The sequence below is a fragment of the Theropithecus gelada genome, chromosome 19 (assembly GCF_003255815.1).
Source record: "Theropithecus gelada isolate Dixy chromosome 19, Tgel_1.0, whole genome shotgun sequence".
Lineage (NCBI taxonomy): Eukaryota > Metazoa > Chordata > Mammalia > Primates > Cercopithecidae > Theropithecus > Theropithecus gelada.
The window spans coordinates 35,977,442-36,004,300 of record NC_037687.1 but is presented as its reverse complement, the minus strand read 5'-3'; the positions used below and the strand labels follow the sequence as shown (position 1 = coordinate 36,004,300).

Sequence of the window (26,859 nt, the reverse complement as noted above, 5' to 3'; positions counted from 1 at the left end):
CTTAATTTCTTTAAGCAACTGGATGTAGCACTGTGTGCCTATAGTCCCAGCTACTCCAGAGGTTGAGGCAGGAGGATTGCCTTAGCCCAGGAGTTCAAGGCTATAGTGTGCTATATCACATCTGTGAATAGCCACTGAATTCTAGCCTGGGCAACATAGCAATACCCCATCTCTAAAAATAGAATACAGAAGACTGTTTAAATTTCCAACATGACTTTCCATGGATTACTTATTTAATTGCAAAGAAAAAATTCACCCATACAATGGAAGGAGCTGGTGGTCAATACATGAATCAAGGGATAAAACATAGTTTCACTTGTAGGCCACCTGACATTTTACAATATTAAGTACACAATACTATCTATGAAGTAGTCTTTTAAAAATATTTAATCTGAAACCCAATCAAGCCTCTAATCATAACCTCCAGGTCACAGTAAATATAGAGGACAAAGAAACAAGTTAATCACACCTTCGGAAACAATAAGACAAACACAGGATGTGCAACACTATTTAGGTCAAATCTAAAGTCTTTAAAAAGTCTATGTCACAAAATGATGAAGGGTAGGCTCTTGACTAAAACAGACTTAATAAGTCATAATCATATAAAATATATGAGATTAGTTTAGTTCTTGGCTTGTAAAAAAGCCAGTCTAAAAGCCATTATTTTAAAAATTGAAGAAATTTGCAAATGGAGTAAATATTTTAAGACATTATAGGGTTACTTAATTTTTTTTTTTTTTTTTTGAGACGGAGTCTCGCTCTGTCGCCCAGGCTGGAGTGCAGTGGCCAGATCTCAGCTCACTACAAGCTCCGCCTCCCGGGTTCACGCCATTCTCCAGCCTCAGCCTCCCGAGTAGCTGGGACTACAGGCGCCCGCCACCTCGCCCGGCTAGTTTTTTGTATTTCTTAATAGAGACGGGGTTTCACCCTGTTAGCCAGGATGGTCTCGATCTCCTGACCTCGTGATCCGCCCGTCTCGGCCTCCCAAAGTGCTGGGATTACAGGCTTGAGCCACCGCGCCCGGCGGGTTACTTAATTTTTTATGACAATAGTTAAGTAGACATCTAGAAGATTAATTTTGATCCTAGCAGTTGTACGTTGCTTTTTAGAGGTGAATGATACCTAAAACATTCGCTCAAAAAACAGGAAAAATTATGTATGTAATATATATATTCATGTGTAATAAGTATGATATATATGTCTATGTATATACATAGATATGAGACATGTATGGGTATATATGTATTTGTGTGTATATATGTGTTAGTATATACATATAAAAAAGAGAGACATCAGATGTACTAAAACTAGATGAAGGGCAAACAAGCCTTCATTGCACCACTGTAAACTGTTACCTTTTCTCTAAGTATGTAAATCTTAACATTTTCATAAACTTGGGGAAACTTTTCCAAGTTAATATCCGTCTTTTGGCTACCTAACTGCTCATTTCTAATTTATTTTAATTGTAGAGGATGTCAAATGTATGTTATCTGTATTACAAAATTTGTGAAAAAATTTCTTTAAACCACTCTCTAATTTTCAACAGCTATACTTTCATTATTCAATAAATACACAGTATTTATTCCAGCATTAATCTTCAGGGGTATGAATTTTGAATTTAAAAATTTCTCATTTAATATATTCTACAGGATTTTGTCCAGAAAAAATTATATGAAGTGATGATAGAACATTTTCAAAATATCACGCTCATAGGTCTTCCTTCTATAAAATTTATTTTTAGTAATTCTAACAATTATCATAAAAATAATATATTTAGTAAGCAAATACTATGTGCCAGATGCCTTTCCAAGTGTTTATATCCTATATTAACTAGTTTAATCTTCTCTATAGGCTGGGCGTGGTGGCTTACACCTGTAATCCCAGCACTTTGGGAGGCCAAGGCAGGTGGATCATGAGGTCAGGAGATCAAGACCATCCTGGCTACATGGCAAAACCGCATCTCTACTAAAAAAAATACAAAAAATTAGCCAGGCATGGTGGCGGGTGCCTGTAGTCCTAGCTGCTCTGGAGGCTGAGGCAGGAGGATGGCGTGAACCTGGGGGGCGGAGCTTGCAGTGAGCCGAGATAGTGCCGCTGCACTCCAGCCTGGGCAACAGAGTGAGAATCCGTCTCAAAAAAAAAAAAAAATCTTCACTATAGCATCATAATAGTGACAACGGTAAAAGATGTGCCATGGCTAAAGGCTTTCCCTCTTATTACATTAAGAATCTCTCACCACGGTGAAATCTTTGATGTTGACTAAGTTGATAGCAATGACTAAAGGCCTTACCAGATTCTTTGCATTTGTGTGGTTTCACACCAGTATGAATTCTCTGATGTTGAGTAAGTCGATCACTACGATTAAATGCCTTACCACATTCTTTACATTCATAGGGTTTTTCACCAGTATGAATTCTTATGTTGAGAAAGATCTGAGATAGAACGAAAGGCCTTCTTACATTCTTTACATATATAGGGTTTCAAACCAGTATGAATTGTCTGATGATAAATTAGTTGAGAATTAAGTCTAAAGGTTTTTCCACATTCCTTACATTCATAGGGTTTCTCCCCAGCATGAATTGACTGATGTGTCTTAAGGTCTCTAACATGACTGAAGGCCTTCCCACATTGCTTACGTTCATATGGCTTCAAATCAGTATGAATTATCTGATATTGAATAAGATATGAATGAAGCTTAAAAGTCTTCCCACATTCTTTACATTCATATGGCTTCTCACCAGTATGAATTCTCTGATGCTGTGTAAGTTGAGAGCCTCTACAAAAGGCCTTTCCGCAATCCTTACAATCATAGAGTTTCTCACTACTATGAATTCTCTTATGTTTAAGAAGGCTTGAGCCCCTACTAAAAGCCTTTCCACATTCCATGCATTCATGAGGTTTCTCACCAGTATGATTTCTTTGATGTTCAACAAGTAGATAGCTGCGAACAAAGGCCTTTTCACATTGTTCACATTTATATGGTTTCTCACCAGAATGAATTTTCTTATGTTGGTAAAGACCTGAACGATGACCAAAAGCCCTTCCACATTCTTTACATTTATAGGGTTTCACACCACGATGAATTTTCTGATGCAGACACATATGTCGATATAATCTAAATGTTTCCCCACATTCCTTACATTCAAAGGGTTTCCAGCCAATATGAATTTTCTGATGTTCTGTAAGGTGAGAATAAAGTCTAAAAGACTTCCCACATTGCCTACATTCATAGGGTTTCATACCAGTATGAATTATCTGATGCTGAATAAGCTGTGAATAAAACCTAAAGGCCTTCTCACATCCATTGCATTCATAGGGTTTCAAATCAGTGTGGATTTTTCAATGTCTAATAAAATGCTGGGAAACTACAAATGCTTTTCCACATTCATTACATTCATAGGGTCTCACACCAGTATGGTCTCTCAGGTGTTCAGTAAGGTGTGACTATTTTCTAAAGCCCTTCTTATATTCCTTACACGCATATGATTTCTCTTTTGTGTTATTTCTCTGATGTAGGGGAAGGGATTTATGTTTTTTGAATATCACTTGACTAAAACATCCCACTTTAGGTCCCTATTGTCTCCCAAATTCAATTGTGTACTGTGGGTCATTTCTGAAAATAAACCTCATAAGGTTGAAGGTTTTCTTTCTTTTCAGTGTCTCCTGATGGTATGCATTTACCTCATAATTTCTTTTTTCTGAAGACAACTTGTCACTTTCAGTTGTGAAATCAAGGTCTGGAAGAAAATGAAAAAATAAATGCTATTTTCCAATAATAGGGGTAGGGAGAGGACATCTATATTAAAAATAGTGATAAACTAAAAGTATATCTGTTAGTAGTAAAAGAGTTTAGAAAATTCTAAAATACTGCCATGCAATTTTTAAAAGGCAAGAAGGGCTCAGAAAATTATGAAAGTGCACAGGAGGATGCAAGATTTATGAGTAGGCAAAGAAAAAGTCACTAGTTCACTGCTCTTGAGAGAAGACTGAACATACAGAAGATTGTGAAAATCAGTTCAAAAAAGGAGGGCAAATGAGGAGGAATGTGAAATAGGTTCCAAGAGACAGCTTTCTGAGATAGGAGGTTTCAGGATAAAAAAATGAAAATATTACATGAATTAAAAAATCACAATATGTCAGAAAAGCAAAAGAGACATCCACTCACCTGGGCCATGGTTTTAGAAATGCTAGATCTCTTCAGGTATCCTCTACCAGAGAAGCAGAGTTCAGAGAAGCCAAAGCTAGGTAATCAAGGCATCACCTGCCAAAAGATACGTAACTTTACTGAAGAGATGATGTTTATAAGCAATAAGATACTGTCATTTTGCAGGCATTTAGTTGTCAGATTTAAAAGGTTGATGATGTACCACATATTAGTGGGGTTGTAGGGCAAAGTGCATTCTTATGGTGTCCTGTAGACTTGTGAAAATCAAGGGCATTAATACATGTAAGCAAATCTCCGCATAAGAAGAACTTAACCATGTAAGGTCATTTCTGAGACTCTGTCCAAAGGAAATAATTATAAAATGTGCTTGAAGATGTATAAAGGAATGTGATGATACATATTAGTTGTAATGAAAAAAGCTGGAGAAAAATCTAAAGACACATAGATGGGTAGTTAATTAAATAAACGACTGTGTATTCACATAATGGAAAATAAGGTAGATATTAAAAACCATTGTGTAGATCACTGGTTCTGAACAGGCAGTGAATTTGTTCTTAAGAGAACATTTGGCAATGCCTGGAGACACATTTGGTTGTCATAATGTAGGCAGAGGTGTTAAGGTATCTAGTGGGAAGAGACCAGGGATGCTGCTAAACAATGTACAATGCATGGGAAAGTCCCTAAAACAAAGAATTAGGTAGCCAAATATGTCAGCAGTGTCAAGGGTGAAAAACCCTGACGTAGACTCATTAAAGGAAGATAACATAATCCAGAGTCTCTATAACATATAATAGATTATGCCAACACATGATAACTGCTAAACATGAAAAAAAACAGGAAAAAGTTACTAATGAGCAGGAGAAAACAAAATATCAACAGAAACAGACTCACAAAGAATCCAGATATGGGAGCTAGCAGACAAGGGCTTGAAAATGTGATTAACATGCTAAAGAAAAGAAAGGACAAGATAAGCAAAATGGAGTAAATCAATAGAGTATCAGATCTGAAAAGACAATCACATGAATATTTTAGAATTATAAAATTAATTAAGAGCTTATTGGGCTGGGTGCAGTGGCTCATGCCCGTAATCCCAGCACTTTGGGATGCCAAGGCGGGTGGATCATTTGATGTCAGGAGTTTGAGACCATCCTGGACAACATAGTGAGATCCTGTCACTACTGGAAATACAAAAATTAGCCAGGTGTGGTGGCACTCGCCTGTAATCCCAGCTACTTGGAAGGCTGAGGCAGAAGAATCACTTGAACTGGGGAAATGGGGGTTGCAGTGAGCTAAGATCGTGCCACTGCACTCCAGCCTGGGTGACATAGGGAGACTCCGTCTCAAAAAAAGAGCTTATTATGCAACATTAAGTCAAATTTATAATGATCTTTCTTTCAAAAAATCCTCTATGTTTATTATTATTATTTTAGAGATGGGGTCTTATTCTGTCACCCAGGCTGGAGTGCAGTGGTATGATCATAGCTCACTGCAGCCTCAAACTGCTGGGCCCAAGTGATCCTCACACCTCAGCTTCCCAAGTAGCTGGAATTACAAGTCTGAGGCAATGCACTGCGCCTCAAATTAACAACAATCTTATGCAGAGAGGGGAAAAAAACAGAACACAATTGAAAAGAAAAATTCAAGAAACAGTGAAAATGTGACACTGAACATCTAGAAGAAAATAAGAGAGAATGGGACAGAAAAATTATTTAAAGAAATAATGAACAAAAACATTCCAAAGCTCAGGAAATACCTTGATATATAAATAAAAAACTTGTCAAACCTAATCAAAATAAAATGAGGAAATTCACACCTAGAGATATCATAGTCAAACTGCTGAAAAACAACATTGAAAAACATAACTTAAAACCACATAGTTTTAAAAAAAAAAAAGCTGTCAGCTATAAGAAAACAGTAAGAAAAATGGTTGACTTCTCAACAGAAACTATCATAGCCTAAAGAATGGAACGTATATCTTTAAAGTGCTGAAAGAAAAAAACTGAGAACTCTGAATTTTATACCCAGAGAAAAATTTTTCAGAAATAAAGGTGAACTAAATACTTGTTGAAACACATGCTAAGAGAATTCTTTATCAATAGATCCACAATATAATACTAAAAGAAAGCATTAGGCTAAAGGAAAGTAATCCCAGATGGAAGCATGAATATGCAAACAAGCAATGAACAGCTGTAGATGGAGTAAAGACATGACTGATATGACTAAACAAATGAATTATTTAAAGCAATGAAAATAATAATGTTTCATGGGGCTTGTAATATAGGATCAAGGAATGACAATAAAAGCAAAAATGATGAGCAAGGAGGTTAATGGAGTTAACATATTAACCTCCATTAATGACTACTGAAAGGTCCTTGCACTATGGGGACCCTATTAAAGACACATATTATATTATAATATCTCAGCGGCCAGGAGTGGTGGCTCACATCCGTAATCCCAGTACTTTGGGAGGCTGAGGTGGGTGGATCACCTGAGGTCAGCCTGGCCAACATGGTGAAACCTCGTCTCTACTAAAAACACAAAAATTAGCTGGGCTTGGTGGCATGCCTGTAATCCCAGTTACTTGGGAGTCTGAGGCAGGAGAATTGCTTGAACCTGGGAGGCGCAGGTTGCAGTGAGCCGAGACTATGCCACTGCCCTCCAACCTGGGCAACAGAATAAGACCCTGTCTCAAAAAATAAATACATAAAACAAAAGAATATACAAACATGTACAATTGAAAAACCTGATAGACGAGGCCAGGCATGGTAGCTCATGCCTGTAATCCCAGCACTTTGGGAGGCCAAGGAGGGTAGACCACCTGAAGTCAGGAGCTCGAGACCAGCCTGGCCAAGATGAGAAAATCTCGTCTCTTCTAAAAATACAAGAATGAGCCAGGCATGGTGGCGGGTGCCTGTAATCCCAGCTACTTGGGAGGCTGAGGCAGGAGAATTGCTTGAACTTGGGAGGTGGAGGTTGCAATGAGCCGAGATCGAGTCATTGCACTCCAGCCTGGGCAAGAGCGAGACTCCATCTCCAAAAAAAAAAAAAAACCCAAAACAACAACAACAAAAAATTGACAGAGGAGATGAAATGGAATAAAAAAAAACCAAACTGAATTTATACAAAAAAGTCAGGAAAAGAGCAATTTAAAAAATAAAGAATGAGACAAACAGAAAACATATAGCAAGATGGCATTCTTAAACCAAAGTAATTATAGTAAATGTAAATGAACTAACCATTGCAATTCAAAACCAATATTAGCAGATTAGGTTAAAAAGAAAAATAGGATCAATTAGGCTGCTTACAAGAAACGTTCTCTAAATGTAAAGACACGTGTGTTTAAAAACATGGAAAAATCTATCAAACAGTATTCAGAAGAAAACAGACATAGCTATACTAATAACAGATAAAGTAGATTTTAATGCAAGAAGTATTGTAAGTAATAAAGAGGGTCATATTCTGCAATTCAGCAAGAATACAATGGTAGGCCTATATTTGTATGTACCTAATAACATAGTTTCAAAAAATATAAAATAAATGTCAACAGAATTAAAGGAGAGACAAATTTGAAATTAAAGTTAGAGATTTCAACACTCTCTATTGGTAACTATGATAGGAACACCAAAAATAAATCCACAAAGGCATAAAAGTTTGAACAAGATTAACCAAATTAAACCAAATGAACATTATACTCCCAAACTGCAGACTACACATTCTGTTCAAATGATGACATCATATTTATCAGAATAACATTCTGTGCTATAAAGCATCTATAAATTACAAAGGATTAATGTAAAACAATGTATATTTTCTGGGCCTTTACAATTAGCTTAGAACTCAAAAAGAAGAGGTTCTCAAATATTTCCAAATACAGACAGACCATGGAGATAGTGCTGGCTTGGCCCCAGACCACCACGATAAAGAGAATACTGGAGTAAAGTGAGCCACATGAATTTTTTGGTTTCCCAGTGCATAGAAAAGTTATGTTTATACTGTACTATTAAGTGTGTAATAGCATTATGCCTAAAAATTAAGGTACATACCTTAATTTAAATATACTTTATTGCTAAAAAATGCTAATGGTCATCTGAGCCTTCAGAGAGTCATAATCTTTTTGCTGGTGGAAGGTAATGCCTTGATGTTGATGGCTGCTGACTGATCAGTGTTGCTGAAGAGTGGGATGACTATGACAATTTCTAAAAATAAGACAGTAATGGGCCAGGTGCAGTGGCTTATGCCTGTAATCCTAGCATTTTGAGAGGCCGAGGTGGGTGGATCACGAGGTCAAGAGATTGAGACCATTCTAGTCAACATGGTGAAACTGTCTCTACTAAAAATACAAAAATTAGCCAGGCACGGTGGCTCATGCCTGTAATCCCAGCACTTTGGGAGGCCGAGGTGGGTGGATCACAAGGTCAGGAGTTCAAGATCAGCCTGGCCAACATGGTGAAACCCTGCCTCTACTAAAAATACAAAAATTAGCCAGGCGTGGTGGCGGGCACCTGTCATCCCAGCTACTTGGAGGCTGAGGCAGAGAATTGCTTGAATACGGGAGGTGGAGGCTGCAGTGAGCCGAGATCGTACCACTGCACTCTAGCCTGGGCGACAGAGAAAGACTCTGTCTCAAAAAAAAAAAAAAAAAAAAATTAGCTGGGTGTGGTGGTGCACAGTTGTAGTCCCAGTTACTTGGGACGCTGAGGCAGAAGAAGTGCTTGAACCTGGGAGGCAGAAGTTGCAGCGAGCTGAGATCACGCCACTGCACTCCAGTCTGGGTGACAGAGCAAGACTGTCTTAAAAAAAAAAGACAATAATGAAGTTTGCTACATCAATTGACTCTTCCTTTCCAAAAGATTTCTCTGTAGCATGCGATCCTGTTTGATAGCATTTTACTCAAAGGGAATCTTTTTTCAAAATTGGGGTCAATCTTTTCCAACCCTGTTGCTGCTTTATCAACTAAGCTTGTGTACTATTCAAAATTATTTGCTTTCATTTCAACAACATTCACAGCATTTTCACCAGGAGTAGATTCCATTTCAAGAAACCACTTTAGCTGCTCATCTGTAAGAAGCAACTCCTCATCCATTAAAGTTTTATCATGAGATTGCAGAAATTCAGCCACATCTTCAGGCTCCATGTCTAATTTAAGTTCTCTTGCTATTTTTGCCACATCTGCAGTTACTTCCTCCACTCAAGTCTTGAACCCCTCAAAGTCATCTGTGAGGGTTGGAATCAGCTTCTTCCAAACTCCTGTTAAACATTTTGACCTCTTTCTATGAATCAGGAATGTTCTTAATGGCATCCAGAATGTTAAATCCATTCCAGAAGCTTTTCAATTCACTTTGCCTAGATCCATTAGAGAAATCACAATCTATGGCAGCTAGAGTTTTATGAAATGTATTTCTTAAAAAAATAAAACTCGAAAGTTGAAATTAATCCTTGATCCATGGGCTGCAGGGTGGATGTTGTGGTAGTAGGCATGAAAGCAAAATTTATCCTTTCCATACATCCCCATGTATGGAGTTCCCGGGTGACCAGGTGCAATGTCAATCAGCAGTCATATTTTGAATCTTTTTTTTTTTCTTTCTGAGCAGTGGGTCTCAACAGTGGGTTTAAAATATTGAGTAAACCATGCCATAAACAGATGTGCTGTCATTCAGGCTTTGGCACAACAATCCCATTTCTAGAGCACAGGCAGAGCAGATTTAGCACAATTCTTAAGGGCACTAGGATTTTCAGAATGGTAAATGAGTATTGCCTTCAACTTACAGTCACCGGCTGCATTAGCCTCTAACAAGAGAGTCAGCCTGCCCTTTGAAGCCAGGCATTGACTTCTCTCTAGCTATGAAAGTCCTAGATGGCATCTTCTTCCAACAGAAGGCTGTTTTGTCTACATGGAAAATCTTTTGTTTAACGTAGCCACCTTCATCAATTATCTTAGCCAGATCTTCTGGACAACTGGCTGCAGCGTATACATCAGCACTTGCTGCTTCACCTTGCACTTTTATGTTATGGAGATGACTTTTTTCCTTAAATCTTATAAACCAAGCTCTGCTAGCATCCAACCATTCTTCTGTAGCTTCCTCACATCTCTCAGACTTCACAAAATTGAAGAGAGTTAGGTCTTTGCTCTGGCTTTGGCCTAAGGGAATTTTATGGCTGGCTTGATCTTTTATCTGGACCACTAATCTTTCTCCGTATCAGCAGTATCTCCGTATGACTCGAGTAGCACTTTTCATTTCCTTCAAGAACTTTTCCTTTGCATTCACAACTAGACTAACTGTTTGGCACAAGAGGTCTAGCTTTTGGCCCATCTTGGCTTTTGACATGCCTTCCTCACTAAGCTTAATCACTTCTAGCTTTTGATTAAAAGTGAAAAATGGAGGACTCTTCCTTTCATTTGAACACTTAGAGGCCATTGTAGGGCTACTAATTGGCCTGATTTCAATATTGTTGTGTTTTAGGAAATAGGGAGTCACAAAGAGAAGAAGAGAGACAGGAATAGCTGGTTGGTGGAGCAGTCAGAAGACACAGAACATATATTCATTCAGTTCACCATCTTATATGAGTGTGGCTCATGGTGTCCCAAAGCAATTACAACAGTAACATCAAGGACCCTGATCACAGTCACCGTAAAAATAATGGAAAAGTTTTAAATACTGCTAGAATTACAAAAATGTGACACAGAGACAGAGCGAGCACACGCTGTTGAAAAACAGAGACAATGTACTTGCTCAATGCAGGGTTACCACAAATCTCAATTTGTAAAAATTGCAATATTTGCAAAGTGCAATAAAGCAACATGCAATAAAATGAGATGTGCCTGTGTAAAAGGGATGCTTCTAAATAGTTACTGGTCAAATAATAAATCAACGGAAGCTAGAAAATATTTTGAGTGAAATGATAGTGAATGTAAGATATATCAAAGCTTGTGAGATGCAGGTAAACCAATGTTTATGAAAACATAAGCTTTAAATATATGTTTTATCAAAATAGAAAGGCTGAAAACCAGTGATATACATCAAGAAGCTTGAAAAGGAAAAGCAAATTAAACCTATAGAAAGTATAACATACCAAAAGTAACGAATAACAGAAAAAAACCAGATATACAATAAAGAAAAATCAATAAAGCCAAAGCTATTTCACTGAAGAGATTAATAAGAATAATAAACTTCTAGTGACACTGATCAAGAAAAAACTGCTAATATCAGGAATATAAAAGAAGATATCACTACATATTTTACAGGCATTAAAATCAGAATTGTATGAACTTTATAACTTTTTAATAAACTTGAAAATGTAGATGAAATTTTAAAATTCCTTGAAAACACAATTTGAACTGATATAAGAAATTGAAAATCTAAATATTGTTTTATTTATTAAAGAAATTAAATCTGTATTAAGGATCTTCTCACAAAAATAATGTCAGGCCAAGAGGATTCAGTGGCGAATTCTCCCAAACATCTAAGAAACGAAAAATGCCAATCATACTCAACTAGGTTCCCCAAGTTTCCCCTACTCTCTGTGTTTCATAGAGTGCCTTGACCTCCCTGTGACCTGTTCAGTTGCATGTTTTCCCCTGTAGGTTTGAACCCAAGGCAAGGACTTGAACATTCCTAGGCACTGGTGAAGTTGTGTAGGTTATGACCTGAAACAGTGAAAGATGAAAATGTGTTGCAAGCTAGCTGTGATCCTGAGCCAAATTTCTTAAGCCCTCATGTAAATTTCATAACCCAGCCCATTTATTGTGGACATACCTAAGCAGATAGGTCTTCGTTAAAATTAAGAACATCTATTTATAATAAGACATGATTAAGAAAGTGAATAAGAAGCCACAAGAACTCTTTCCTCTCTCCCTCTCTACCTCTCTCTCTCTCTCCCTTCCCCTTCCCCTCCCTCCATTTCTCTCCTCCTCCCCGCTCCTTTTTATGTCTGTATACACACACAAAAGACTTGTGTTCAAAATACATTTATAAATTCCTACAAATCAATAGGAAAATGACAAATCAAATTTAAAAATGGGGAAAATAGTTGATTGACCCAAGAGTATATAAAAATAGGTAATATCATATGAAAAGATGTTAACATCATTATCAGGAAAATGTAAATAAAAATAACAATGAGATACCACTACACATGCACCAGGTTGGCTAAAGTTAAAATGTCTGACAACACGAAGTATTGGCAAGTTTGAGGAGCAACTGGACCTTATACACATTGCAGTTGGAATGTAAACTAGGTAACACGCCCTCCCTTTGGTATGTACCCAAGAAAAACAAAAACATATGTCCACACAAAGACTTGTAAAGGATGTTCATAGAAGTTTTATTCATAGTAGTCAAATACCAGAAACAACCTTATTTTGTCCAGCTGAACATTCAGCTGGAGTCACCCCATCATTCTCATGATGATAGGTTTGTAAATATGATTACATTTATAAAATATACGTATTTATCAATATAGAGAGAAAAACTGACATCAATAAGTTGAAAAAAGTATGGAAAACATAAACCCGTATATTAACTTACTTAATATTTATTTTACAGTCCTGGGTTTCTGCCTTTTCCTAAAAGTATATTTCATAAAATTAAACCTTTTCTTAAAAAAGCAACTATCTTACTTATTCCTATTTTTATTTATTCTTCCTTACTGGATACCAAGTCATTTGAGGATAGCAACTATATCTTTTTGTCTTGAGACGTAGTTAGATAGATTTCTGAATTTTTAACAAAGCAATCTTCTCTCTGAACAGGTGGGAAAAAATCCTCCCCACCTTACCTTGTAAATATCTTTTGATCCGGAGGAAAAAGCTTAGAATACTCTAGAACAAAGGTCCTCTAAATATAGTCCCTGGGAACTTGTTACCAATGCAGATACTCGGCTGTAGCTCAGACCTACTGAATTAGAAACTCTGCCGCTGGGGCCCAGCAAACTCTGTTTGAACAAGCCCTGCAGGTGATTCTGATGCATCCTACATTTGAGAACCAACGCTGCTCTAAAAACTGCTGCTGTGTTTTATTGAAAGCTTTTACTTTATTTTCATCAGTTCCCATTACCTGAATCCACCCTATGATTCGTTTGCCTGTAGAAAAGTTATGTCAGTGTAAACCGGAGACTCTGATATTTTGTATGCATTACTGGTAGTCTCAAAGCTGCTTCCTATTATATATTCCTGATAGATGGGTTTATTTTACTTCTGTATCTATCCTCCTAATCACAGTGTCCTGCAAACAGTTGTTAAGACATCTTGTTCCATTTAATGTCACTTTGCATTTAACATCATTAGAATAAAAACTCTAAGGTGTAAGACCCATTTTCTTTCACTGAATTCTCACAGTTTGATCATATCCTGACAATGCTGCTATAGTCAGAATAATGTCTCTTCCCTGTGAACTCCCAAGACAGGTCATCTGAATTTCTCTAGTGGCCTTTCACATCAACTATCTTTCTTATCCCTATTCTGATTTCATTTTCCTTACTGGATACCAAGTCATTTGAGGATAGTAACTATATCTTTTTGTCATTGTATCCCAACAAGTACAAGCATATGGTAAATATCTGATACTTGACTCACATTTTGAAACTAGGGTTTATACTTAGGGAATGGCTATAAAAGGATGCAAAGATCTCTGCAAAATGGTGTTCATTATAGACTAGTTTTTAGTCAACAATTAGAAATATAATAGCTCGCAGTAGGCAAAACGTTAAATTATGAAGAGAAGGGCTTAAGGGCCCTGAAAGGAGGCTGTAATGGCATATTCACAGATATGTCACTGTTAGACAGGACATTTCCAAAGAGAAGAAAGGGTCTCCTGTCTTTAAAATTAAAGAGCATTTTACCAGTAATGAGGAAATATAAACTCACCTGGACTTTAGCTTTCAGATGTGTAACAAAAATTCTTTCCTCTTTCAGGATCTTTTTTTTTTTTTTTTTTTTTAACAGAAGGGCAGCACTGGAAAAGAGAAGGCAATCATGAGACATCTGGGGTTTCTTGGATAGCACAGTAACTTAGGAAATACCCTCAATGATCATACCTGCTCAGCTACTTCACTGAGCACAACCAGATGGGAAGAGGAGGGAAACTGGAACAGTGTTGACCTTCCCAATACGAGAGAGGCCAAGGTCATTGATGTCTAGGGTGGAACCTGTCTCTAATTCACAGCAGGTTCCTGGGCTGGAGCTTTAGAAAGGCTATAGTTACAAACATAGCTGGCTTCTCGGAGCTTCCAAGGGGGAAATATCCAGGAGGGATTCCCATTGCTGAGAACTCGTTATCGAGTCTTCTCAGAGCCTGCCTTGAGGCCGCAGCCAACTTCAAAATTCTCATCTCAAGATCAAGTCTGTGTTTTCTTGCTGGGATTCTTCCTGCCTCCATGGATTTGGCTTCTCTCTTTTATCTGCTGCAGATCCCAAGTGTCTGTGAGGCGACAGGGCTGAGGAATCTGCAGAGCCTAGAGCCTGGAGTCACAGTGACAATTCACACAGGTACACAACCCTGTTCATTCGTCTAACACATACACACACATACACAACACTATTCGTTCATCACACCCCCCCCCCCCCACACACACAACCACACAGTCTCTCACAGGCACACACAATCTCCTCCTCTGCTGCTCAAGAAGACAGGCCTGAAATTCCACTGAAACTCCAGGCATGACACCCCCGTCCACGCCCTGGGTCTTCCGGTCTTCAGCGCCTCTCACCCTCATCGCCGGTTCCATTCCAACCAGGGACTGTGGAAGCCTCCGCTGATTTCTTTTCTTTGGACACGATCTACTCACCACGTAGGGCCTACAACCGCTCGGACACCGGAAAAAGACCTAGAGCTCGAGGGCGATCCAAGCACGGTGACTTCTGGGAAATGTAGTCCATCTGGAATAACCATGTCCACGGCGCCCGCCATTCTGTAGACTATGCTCGAAGGGCGCATGCGCAAGAGCTTGGCCCTCTGGACCGTTGGTTGACTTGCACTGTTAAGGGCTATGATTTCAGGTCGTCCTGCTTGTTTAGAGGAGGCGACTGGAATCTTGAGTCTTGGCTGGAGAATGCAGAGCACGGGTATGCAGACCTCAAAGCCTCAAACCTGCGTGTGAGAGAAGGTGGCGAGCTCCAGAGTACGGTCCGCGGTTGGTACTCTAGGTGCGAGCTCTCTGAGAACAGGGGCTTTTGTTTTTCGCGCTCCCAGGTAGCGCCAGCGCCTATAGTAGCTCCAGGAGCACAGCAGGCGTTAAATGTGCGTTAGTTTTCCAGCAAGAATGCCTGTGTGTTTTGTATTTTCACTCTGTGACATTGTGGAATTCACTGCGTGAGACCATGAATGGGGTTGTATTCCTCATTATGGTTTATTTCTAAGTGTGTTACTTTGGACATAAAATGGTTTGTTTCAGACTTTGAGATTATGTAAATTTTTAAAGCCCTCTCCCTTCACTCCAACTCCCACTCTGAAATTTCCCATGCCCATTTGCCATCCTCTCACTTAAAATACGAATCTGGTTGATTTGTCTAAGGTGCATACTACTACGGCCTACTTATCCATTAGGCAGAATGGGCGAAGTACCAAGAGCCCACAGAAATGTTTTCTTTCAAAATAAGAAAATGAATTTTAAGGTCAAAGAAACTTAATATCGTAGTTTACTGGCGAGTGTATAAATTGATACAATCACTTTGGAAAACTATTTGGCAAGATCTGTTGAATTCGAATATATGCATTTGCTATAACCTAGGAGTTCCATTCTTTAACCCAAAAGTGTGTATACATATTCACCAAAATACGTGAATGGGGATGTTTGTGGCATTGTCATTTTTTTTTTTTTTTTTTTTGAGACGGAGTCTTGCTCTGTCGCCCAGGCTGGAGTACAGTGGCGCAATCTCGGCTCACTGCAAGCTCCGCCTCCCGGGTTCACGCCATTCTCCTGCCTCAGCCTCCGGAGTAGCTGGGACTACAGGCGCCCGCCACTGCGCCCGGCTAATTTTTTCTATTTTTAGTAGAGACGGGGTTTCACCATGGTCTCGATCTCCTGACCTTGTGATCCGCCCGCCTCGGCCTCCCAAAGTGCTGGGATTACAGGCGTGAGCCACCGCGCCCGGCCGGCATTGTCATTTTAATTGGAATTGCATTCAATATATGGGTACTTTTCAGGAAACTTGGTATTTTAAACGTTGTGAAAAGGCTGGGTGTGGTGGCTCATGCCTGTAATCCTAGCACTTTGGGAGGCCAAGGTGGGTGGATCACTTGAGACCAGGAGGTCGAGGCCAGCCTGGCCAACATGGCAAAACCCCATCTCTAGTAAAAATACAAAAATTAGCCAGGTGTGGGGGCACGTGCCTGTAGTCCCAGCTACTTGGGAGGCCGAGACAGGAGAATCACTTGAACCCAGGAGGTGGAGGTTGCAGTGAGCCAAGATCGTGCCACTGCACTCCAGCCTGGGAGAAAGTGTGAGATTTTGTCTCAAAAAAAAAAAAAAAAAAAAAGAAAGAAAGAAAGAAAAGAAAAAAAGAAAATTGAGAAGGGACTTCCAGGAAGATGGAATAGATTTACTTTTTTCTATTCATCCAATGAAGTACAATCAAAACCCTGGGCATTGGTTATTTAAAAAAAAAAAAAAAAGAGAGAGAGAGAGAGAAAGAAGACTGAGTGGTAGAGAAAAGGTAGACTGGTGCTGAGTTCCCTTGGTTTTCTTTGTGCCTCCTTTGTGCCAGACTTAAAGCCAAAGAAGCCAGCAGTCCCAGTACACCAATGGGCACAGACAAAAAAGTCCCAGCAAAAGCTTGCTCTCTTTAGCCAAAAGACAAGGAGGAGGGCAGCGTAGCAAGAAGGAAAACTTTTAGACAATTACTGCCGTGCTCTAGTCAAACACCACAGGAAAAACCTTCACCACTATCCCCAGCATGCAAGCAAAGACCCATGCTTCCACTGTTGCCTGGAGAGTTAGGACTTTTCCTCACCATACAGTGAGGAATGAGGCCACTCCCCACCCCTTAACCCAGTGCTAACAGTAGAAACCACATGGAGTGCAGTAATAAGGCACTCCGTTCCCTCCAAAGAAAGGTATCAGTGGAGGTCTAGTGGGAACTCCCATCCCTGCAACTAGTAATAAGCATCCCCGTGGGTATCAATGGAGGCTGAGTGGGAAATCTGGATTTCTGTCACCACCTCATAATAATGAGGCAGGACCCAATTCCCCTACCACAGTGATGTCAGAGGAGAGCAGGTGATATAAACTGAATTATGTACTCCACTCCCTGAGTTCATATGTTGAAGTCCTAACTCTCAGTACCTCAACATGTGGACTGTATTTGAAGATAAGGTCTTTAAAGAGGTAATTAAGGTTAAATGAGGTCTTTGGTATGGGCCCTAATCCAGTATGATTCGTATCCTTATAAGAAGAGGAGATCAGGACACAGATACTCAAAGGGTGTGTGAAGGTAGCACGCCTCCCAGAAGAATATGGCCATCTACAAGCCAAAGAGAGAGGCCTCACAAGAAACAATACTGCTGACACTTTGATATCAGACTTCTACCCTTCAGAACTGTAAGGAAATTAATTTGTGTTGTTTAAGCTGCCCAATCGGTGGTACTTTGTTAGGTATTATCCAAAGCCTCACATCATAAAACCAAAAATGTTCAGTTCTAACAGAAAATCACTTATCACACCAAGAACTAGGAAGATCTCAAACTGAATGAAAAAGACTCAATAGATGCCTACACTAGGATAGAAATATTAGAACTATTTGACAAGAATTTTAAAGCATCCACCTTAAAAATGCTTTAGACAGTAATTATGAACATGCTTGAAACAAATGAAAATATAGAATGGGTCTCAGCAAAGAAATCAAAGATATAAAGGAACAACAAGGAATTCTGAGACCTGAGAAATTTAGTAACCAATTAAAAACTCATTGGATGTATTCAGCAGAATGGAGAGAACAGAGGACAGAATCAGGAAACTGGAAGACAGAACAGTAGAAATGACCCAGGATGAACAACAGACTGGATAAAAGACCAAAAACACAAAAATGTGTAAAACTACACAGAAGTTGAAATAACAATTATAGTCAAACATAGCAACATTCTGCTGACACTAATTGATAGAATAGATGAAAAATCAATAAGGACAAAGAAAACTTGAAAAATATTATCAACCAATTAAATGTAATTGACATAACATTCTGCCAAACAACAGCAAATTGCCCAATTTTTCCAAGTACATATGTCAAGATAGGCTATAACCTGGACCATACAACAAATCTCAAACGCTTTATAAGGATTCAAGTTATATAGAATTTGTTCTCTATTCCACAATGGAATTAAATTAGGAATCAATAACAAAAAGACAGCAGGAACTAAATAACCTTTTTTTTTTTTTTTTTTTTTTGAGACAGAGTCTCGCTGTGTCACCCAGGCTAGAGTGCAGCGATTTTCCTGCCTCAGCCTCCTGAGTAGCTGGGACTACAGGTGTAAGCCACCACACCCGGCTAATTTTTGTATTTTTAGTAGAGACAGGGTTTCACCATGTTAGCCAGGCTAGTCTCCAACTCCCGACCTCAAGCGATCTGCCCTTCTGGGCCTCCCAGAGTGCTGGGATTACAGGTGTGAGTCACCAGACCCGGCCAGCATTTCACAGTCAATAGGTCAAATACAATGAAATTAAAAATAAAAACAACATATGAAAACATATAGGATGTAGATAAAATAAGACTTCAAGGAAAATTTGTAGCATTAAATGCCTGTATTAAAAGAGAAGAGTGTTTCAGTGACTAATACGGTTTGGGTTTCAGATGATATTCTTTTGCTCTTGTTTCTTTTTTTTTTTTTGAGACGGAGTCTCGCGCTGTGTCACCCAGGCTGGAGTGCAGTGGCGCGATCTCGGCTCACTGCAAGCTCCGCCTCCCAGGTTCAGGCCATTCTCCTGCCTCAGCCTCCGAGTAGCTGGGACTACAGGCGCCCGCCACCATGCCCGGCTAGTTTTTTGTATTTTTAGTAGAGACGGGGTTTCACCATGTTAGCCAGGATGGTCTCGATCTCCTGACCTCGTGATCCGCCCGCCTCGGCCTCCCAAAGTGCTGGGATTACAGGCTTGAGCCACCGCGCCCGGCCTCTTGCTCTTGTTTCTTAAGATAAACACTATTAGTCCATCAGTGACTGATAATGGTTTGCATCTGTGTCCCCACCAAATCTCATGTCGAATTGTAATCCCCAGTGTTGGTGGTAGGGCCTGGTGTTAGGTGAATAGATCATGGGTGTGGAGTTCTCATGAATGGTTTAGCACTATCCCCCTTTGGTACTGTATAGTGAGTGAATTATCAGGAGATCTGGTTGTTTAAAAGTGAATGGCACCTCCTCCCTCGCTCTCCTCCTCCTGCTCCAGCCATGTCACTTGTGCCGTAAGAGCTCCTTGAGACCTCCTGAGAAGCAGAAGCCACTGTGCTTCCTGTACAGCCTGCAGCACTGTGAGCCAACTAAAACTCTTTTCTTTATAAATTACTCAGTCTTAGGGATTTCTTTATAGCAGTGTGAGAAGAGACTAATATAGTGACCTAAGCTTTTACCTTAAGAAACAAGAAAAAAAAGAACATCTGAAACCCAAAGTAGGCAGAAGAAAGGAAACAAACAAACAAACAAAAAAGACAGCGAGAGAGAGAGAAATCCATGAAATATGCATACCTGTTCATGATAAACAACACATTCAACAAATTAGAAATGGAAGAGAACTTCTTGAACATGATAAAGGGCATCTATAAAAAACCCACAGCTAATATCATACTTAATGGTGAAAGACAGAGTACTAAGATCAGAGACAAGACAAAGATGTGCACTCTCACCACTTTTTTTTTTTTTTGAGATGGGAGTCTTGCTCTGTTGCCCAGGCTGGAGTACAGTGGCGCGATCTCAGCTCACTGCAACCTCCACCTTCCAGGTTCAAAGGATTCCCCTGCCTCAACCCTGCCTACCCCTCCTGAGTAGCTGGAATTACAGGCGCCTACCACCACGCCCGGCTAACTTTTGTTTTTTTAATAGAGATGGGGTTTTACCATGTTGCCCAGGCTGGTCTTGAACTCCTGACCTCAAGTGATCTCCCTGCCTCAGCCTCTCAAAGTGCTGGAATTACAGGCATGAGCCACCATGCCCGGCCAACTCTCACCACTTTCATTTGATACACACTGGGGGTTCTAGCCAGGGCAACTAGGCAAATAAATGAAATAAGAGATATCCATATGGAAATGAAGAAGTAAAATGAAGTAAGGCTATATTTGCAGAGATGATTTTATACACATAAAGTCCTAAAGAAATCACAAAAAACTAGTAAGACTAGTAAATGAGTTCAGCAAAGTTACAGGAAGATAATATGCAAAAAAAATTGTGTTCTTACACACTAGCAATGAATAATCAAAAAAATGAAAGGAAAACAATTCCATTTACAATAGAATTTACAGGAAGAAAATACTTAGGAATAAAGTTAACAAATGAAGAGGAAAGTTTGTACACTGAAAACTATAAAACATCATTGAAATAAATTAAAGATGACCTAAATAAAAGGAAAGACATCTGTGGTTCATGGATAAGAAAAGTTAATGTTAAGATCCAATCCCTCCCAAATTGATCTATGGATTCAATGCAATCCTTATCAATATCCTAGCTGGCTCCCCCCGACCACCACCACATCCAGAAATTGACCAGCTGATCCTAAATTCATATGGAGACACAAGGGACCCAAAATAACCAAAACAACTTTAGAAAGGAAGAACCAAGTTGGAGGACTCAATTTCCCAATTTCAAAAGTTACTAGAAAACTACAGTGTGGTACTGGCATAAGGGTAGACATACAGATGAGTGGAATAGATTTCAAAGTCCAGAAATAAGTCCTGACATTTATTGTCAATTCATTTTCAACAAGGGTGCTATGGCCATTTAGTAGGGGAAAGAATAGTCTTCTCAATAAATGATGGTAAGACAACTGGATATCTGTCTGCAAAGAAAGAATGAAGTTGGAATTCTACTTTATACCATACACAAAAATTAACTCAGATCACTGACATAAACATAGGAGCTAACACTATAAAACTCTTCAAAGACAACACAGGGGCAAATCTTCATGAGTTTGGAATAGGCAGTGATATTTTAGATACACCAAAAGCACAAGCAAAATAATAAATAGGAGTATATCAAAATTAAACCTTTTTACTACAAATGATACCATAAAGTGACAAGATACCCACTAAATTGGAGACAATATTTGCCCATCATACGTATGACAATGGACTAGTATCTAGAATACAAAAACTCTTAGAACGCAACAATAATAATTTAAAAAAAAAACAGATAATCCAATTTCTGGATGTCAGTCCGATTTCTGGGAGGATCACTCCCATCCTCACAACAACAAAAAACTAAAGAAATTAATTTTTTCTGGATCTGTCAGATAATAGAGGTCAAAAGGCAAACCACAAGCCCTAAATCTGGAGAGAAAAGCAAATAGAGATCAGCTTACTTGGAGCAGGATCAAGTAAGACCATTTAGGCAGGGAAAGAATATTGGTAACTAAGTGTTACCAATAACACTGCTAATTAAGTATTACCAGCTAATTGGTAATATTTATTAGCAGTTTAATTATTACCAGCTAATTGGTAACTAAGTGTTGGTAACTGTTACTAATTAGCTGGTAATAAGTAATTAGTCATGTTATTGGTAGGAATGCTTAATTGGTAATTTAGAGAATTCATTGGAGGCTAGCTTCAAAAATCTTCCAGGGACCCAGTCTTAGGGGGAGCTTCACATTTTCATGGAATTTACCTCCAGTAATGCTACTAGGTTCTCATGGTGAATATACAAGAAAAATCTCATGTTTTGGAGGAGGATAAAAGTAACTATTTTGAAATACACTGAGAGTGTTCCACGTAACAAAGGACTGCTCTACAAGGGAAATGACTTTATCAAATACTTACATAACTTGGGAGAAAGGCAATATGCCAACTCCTGCCCTCTTTAGCCTTCCTGTCTCACCTAAGGGGAAAACAGAAAGACTAAGAACTGCGTCTGAAGGTCACAGGCCAGGGACTCAGGCCTACTAAAAGACAGATTAAATCGTATGATTGTAGAACACTTTCCCTCTCCCCACACTTTACCACATATCAATGGGATTCTTGTGTAACAACAGGATAATAAAACTGAGAAGGCTGCAAGACACAGATTCTGTTTTTAAACTTCTTAGGGAAATTCAAAGACAACAGGGAGGGAAAAAGAAGGGACATGAGAGAAAAGTAAAACTGCAACCTTTGACACCTTCAGCTAAATCAAACATTAAACACAGCCCAACACCTAGCCAGATTAACATAAAACCTCACACTTAACTGAAGCTCCCACACTGCCTGCTATATAGCTGTCTACAGTCATGTATTTTCCTGTCCTGCACAATGTAATCACACTCTGCAAGAAGCTAAAGCTTACTGGCAGGCCCTTACTTATCTAGGTATATCCAAACCCTGATGAATGACAGCACACAGGGACCTACCATTGCCAATGACCTACTCTGCTGCATCAAGGAACTGCAGTAGATTTGTCCTTGTCCCATTCTATTGGCTCCTCATGTGATGCCCTTTTGGTGTAAGCCAATACCCTATAAACTAGCCAACTTACACCCATTGGTGCCCCACCACTTAATTTCATCCTTTGGGTGAAGTGACCCCCACACAAAAGCCTTTAAAACTATACCTCCCGGCCGGGCGCGGTGGCTCAAGCCTGTAATCCCAGCACTTTGGGAGGCCGAGACGGGCGGATCACGAGGTCAGGATATCAAGACCATCCGGGCTAACACGGTGAAACCCCGTCTCTACTAAAAATACAAAAAATTAGCCGGGCGTGGTGGCGGGCGCCTGTAGTCCCAGCTACTCGGGAGGCTGAGGCAGGAGAATGGCGTAAACCCGGGAGGCGGAGCTTGCAGTGAGCTGAGATCCGGCCACTGCACTCCAGCCCGGGCTACAGAGCGAGACTCCGTCTCAAAACAAACAAACAAACAAACAAAAAAACAAACAAACAAAAAACAAAACAAACAAACAAAAAAACCTATACCTCCCTTCATGCTTAACGCTTGGGACCTGGACATGATAACTACTCCCTATGGTCTCCACAGTGACCTCCACCACTGCATTAGCACCAGTCCCATTGTCCAGCAATCCATGCTTCACTCTACACTATTCCTTCGTCATGACACCACATCCTACTTTCTTCAACTTGCCAGATAATACATGTGAAACAGCAACAGAACATGTCATCCAAGAAATAAAACTCCAACAACGCTGGGCCTGCCAGCAGGCGTCCCAATCTGGGTAACCACTCATACAACTAATTTCCACACTCTTGGGAGGTATTTGATATCCATACTACTATCTAGTTGCCATCCTCTCTGGTCACCCTCCAGCTCCTTTACTTCCCTAGGCACTCCCTCAACCTCACCAAGGTTCTTCCTCATGAAATTTCCCTTCACAGTCCCACCTTTCCTGCCCTCTATCAACGATAGTATATAAAGCCATTGAAAGTACAAGGGTCTCACACGTATGCACTGGTGAATGCCCTTCCCATAAAAGGGGATACCAGGCCACCTTTTTATATATTATAAATTGGGCCTCGTCACAATCTCTGGTATAATAGGCATAAGTCTAGATCTTTTCAGTTCTGTAGCAGACTTCGTTCTTAGAGCTGCTAAACAATGTCACAATTCCTGGCAGACCATATATACCAAATAGCCCAAGATTTAGAAGCCCTTAATGAGATAAAGCTCTGTAGCTGTATGGTAGTTGATAAAATACTGCATTAGATGAACTAGTGGCATCTCAAGGTGGCCCTCTGAAGGGAACCTCTGGCTGCGTGTAGGTCAATAAAAACAGGAAAGCTCTCCAGAATCATTCAATAGATAAACCAAAACAGTCAACGATGTTACTCAGTTACTAAAATGTAGCAAGAGTTTCTGAATCCCCATTTCTTCTCCTGACTGCCTCCTTCTGCCTGGATTAACATCATCTGGTGCCACATTATCTTACAGGGAGCTATCATCGTTGTTGGCCTAATTTTATTGGGTCAACTTTGCATATTTGGCCTCTCTCAAATGCAAGTTTATTTACAGGAAACCTGGGAGTTTGCTGCTAACCCAAACATCAGGGGTGAATTGTTAAGATTGGAGGAAACTTGGAGTTTGACTTAGTGCAAGCCACCTCTAGGCATCTCTTGCCTATGTCCAGTCTCCCTCACAATCCTGATAACGTTCACTTACTGCTCCACAAGTGCATATGCCCTCCACCACCTCTTTTAAACTCTGTGCTGGCAGGACATCCCCCTTTATAAACTGACTGAACACTGACTATTCTTTCTCTCTGTTTTGGACCTTTTTCTGGGCAGCCCTCCCACCCCTGTAATCATCTTTCTTTGATCATTCCAAAGGACTACTGTCAGGAGTTTTGACATACAAACCTAATCTTGGAAGGACTTTTGACATTCAAACCTAACCTTGGAAGAAGTTTCCCCATATCATAGTAGAGGGGCTGTAATAGGCATATGAATTGGGAGGGAAAAGCACATTTTTTTTTCCTTCTTTTTTTTTTTGCAGATGACAGGATTGTCTACACAGAAAATCCCAAGCAATCAATAGAACAGCTACTTAAACCAATAACTAAGATTGGCAAGATCATAGGACACAAGGTCAACATAAAACAATCAACTGTATTTCTATATATTGAAAAAGAACAATTGAAAATTGAAATTTGAAAAACAGTACTAATTTAGAACCCCCAAAAAAGGAATGTGTAGGTATAAATCTAACAAAGTATGTGCAGGATCTGTAGGTTAAAACTACAAATTACTGAAGAAATAAGGGAGTCCTAAACAAATAGGCAGATACTGTGTATATAGTTTAGAACATTCTCAGTATTGCTAAAATGTCAATTGTCCCCAAACTCATCTATAATATTCATTGTAATCTCAATAAAAATCCCGGCAAATTATCTTTACAGATGACAAAGCTGATTCTGGAAATTATGGTAAGGCAAACAAATTTGATAGCCAAAATAAAATAATGAGTTGGAAGACTCACACTGTCTGGTTTGAAGACATTATATACAGATACAAAAGTCAAGATGTGCAATATTTGGCAAAATGATAGACACATAAATCAATGAAACTGCACTGAGGCCAGAAAAAGACCCATACACGTATGGTTAGTGGATTCATAAAGGTGCCATGGCAATACTGAAAGAATAGTTAATTGGATTCTCATATGCAAATAGTGGACCTCCGTTATATAAAGGTTCACATCTTACATAAATACTAACTCAAATATATCATAGACCTAAATATAAAACCTGAAAACATAAAAGTTGTGATAAAAAAAGTGGGAGAAAAATCTTTGTGACCTTGGATTAGGCTGAGTTCTTTTATTTGAAACCAAAAGCACAATCTACCAAAGACAAAAAAGGAACTTCATTAAAAAAAAAATTTCTAGTGTGAAAAATACTGTTAATGGAATAAAAACACAAGTCACATGATGGTATACAATATTTGCAAAACACATAACTGACAAAGATATCTATCCAGAACATATAAAGAACTCTCAAAAATCAATAACAAACAACTCAGGTTTTAAAAAAATGGACAAAAGATTTGAACATATTTCACAAAAGAAAATAGGCATATGGGTAGCAAACAAGCAGTAAAGATGCTCAATGGCCATTAAGGAAATGTAAATTAAAACCAAAATGAAATCCCAGTATAAAACCTTTGAAATCCTAATAACAAAATAAAAACAAAATAAAACCCTGACATACCAATTGTTGGTGAAGTTAAGGTACTGGGACTTTCATACACTGGTAGTAGGAATGTAAAATGGTACAGTTATTTTAGAAAAGTCTGTCAGTTTTTCATAAATATACTGTTACCATACAACCCAGCAATTCCACTCCTAGATATTTACTAAGACAAAAGAAAATGTGGATACACAAAACTGTTTGCAAATGTTGACAGCAGCTCTCTTCATAATCACTACAAACTGAAAACCCAAATATCCCACCAGTGATAAATGGATAAACAAACTGGCACATCCATATGACTATTCAGCAATAAAAAGAAAGGACTTCTGTACTGATACATGCAACAAGACAGATGAGTCTCAGAAGCATTAAGTGAAAGGTGCCAGACTCCAAAGGAAACATACTCTAGGATTCCATTTATATGACATTCTGGTAATGATATAAACTATACAGATGGAAAATAAGTCAGTGGTTGACAAGGGCTGGTGATGGGGAGAGGGACTGACTAAACAGAACAAGCAAGTTTCAGGGCAGGGGGTGCTAGAACTGTTGAATGTCTTGATTGTGATGGTGGTGTTCATATGACAGCACTTGCCAAAATGCATAATGATACACTAGTCAGTTTCACTGTATATAAATTATTCCCTAATAATGTAAAAAAAGTCAGTTTCACTGTATATAAATTATTCCCTCATCTGTAAAAAAATAAGGTTAGCTTGTATGATTTTCATGGATGCCTTTTATGAAAAATTTTTTCATCATGAGTGGATGCTGAATTTTGTCAAATGTTTTCTCTGAATCTACTGAGATCATCATACATTTGATCATAAGAATCTAGATATAAGAGTACATACTAAATCCATAGGAAGCTCAGGAACAGACCTAAGTAATTTATGGTATA

The 26,859-nt window shown here is 39.0% G+C and overlaps 1 protein-coding gene and 1 pseudogene across 1 annotated transcript; one reads left to right on the top strand and one right to left on the bottom strand.

Moving 5' to 3' along the window:
* Window positions 1–765: 765 nt before the first annotated feature.
* On the top strand, window positions 766–18,709 carry LOC112613396 (annotated as a pseudogene).
* Window positions 1,829–3,707, bottom strand: LOC112613394 (zinc finger protein 404). Its single transcript, XM_025368866.1, has 2 exons — window positions 2,161–3,707; window positions 1,829–1,851 (listed from the first exon to the last, which is right to left on the bottom strand). The coding sequence occupies exon 1, from the start codon at window positions 3,238–3,240 to the stop codon at window positions 2,401–2,403; it is 840 nt and encodes a 279-aa protein (XP_025224651.1). The 5' UTR covers window positions 3,241–3,707; the 3' UTR covers window positions 1,829–1,851; window positions 2,161–2,400.
* Window positions 18,710–26,859: the final 8,150 nt, after the last annotated feature.

Coding starts and splice junctions, on each gene's coding strand:
- LOC112613394 (XM_025368866.1), bottom strand. CDS start 3,240: ATGAAACCCTATGAATGTAGGCAATGTGGGAAGTCTTTTAGACTTTAT.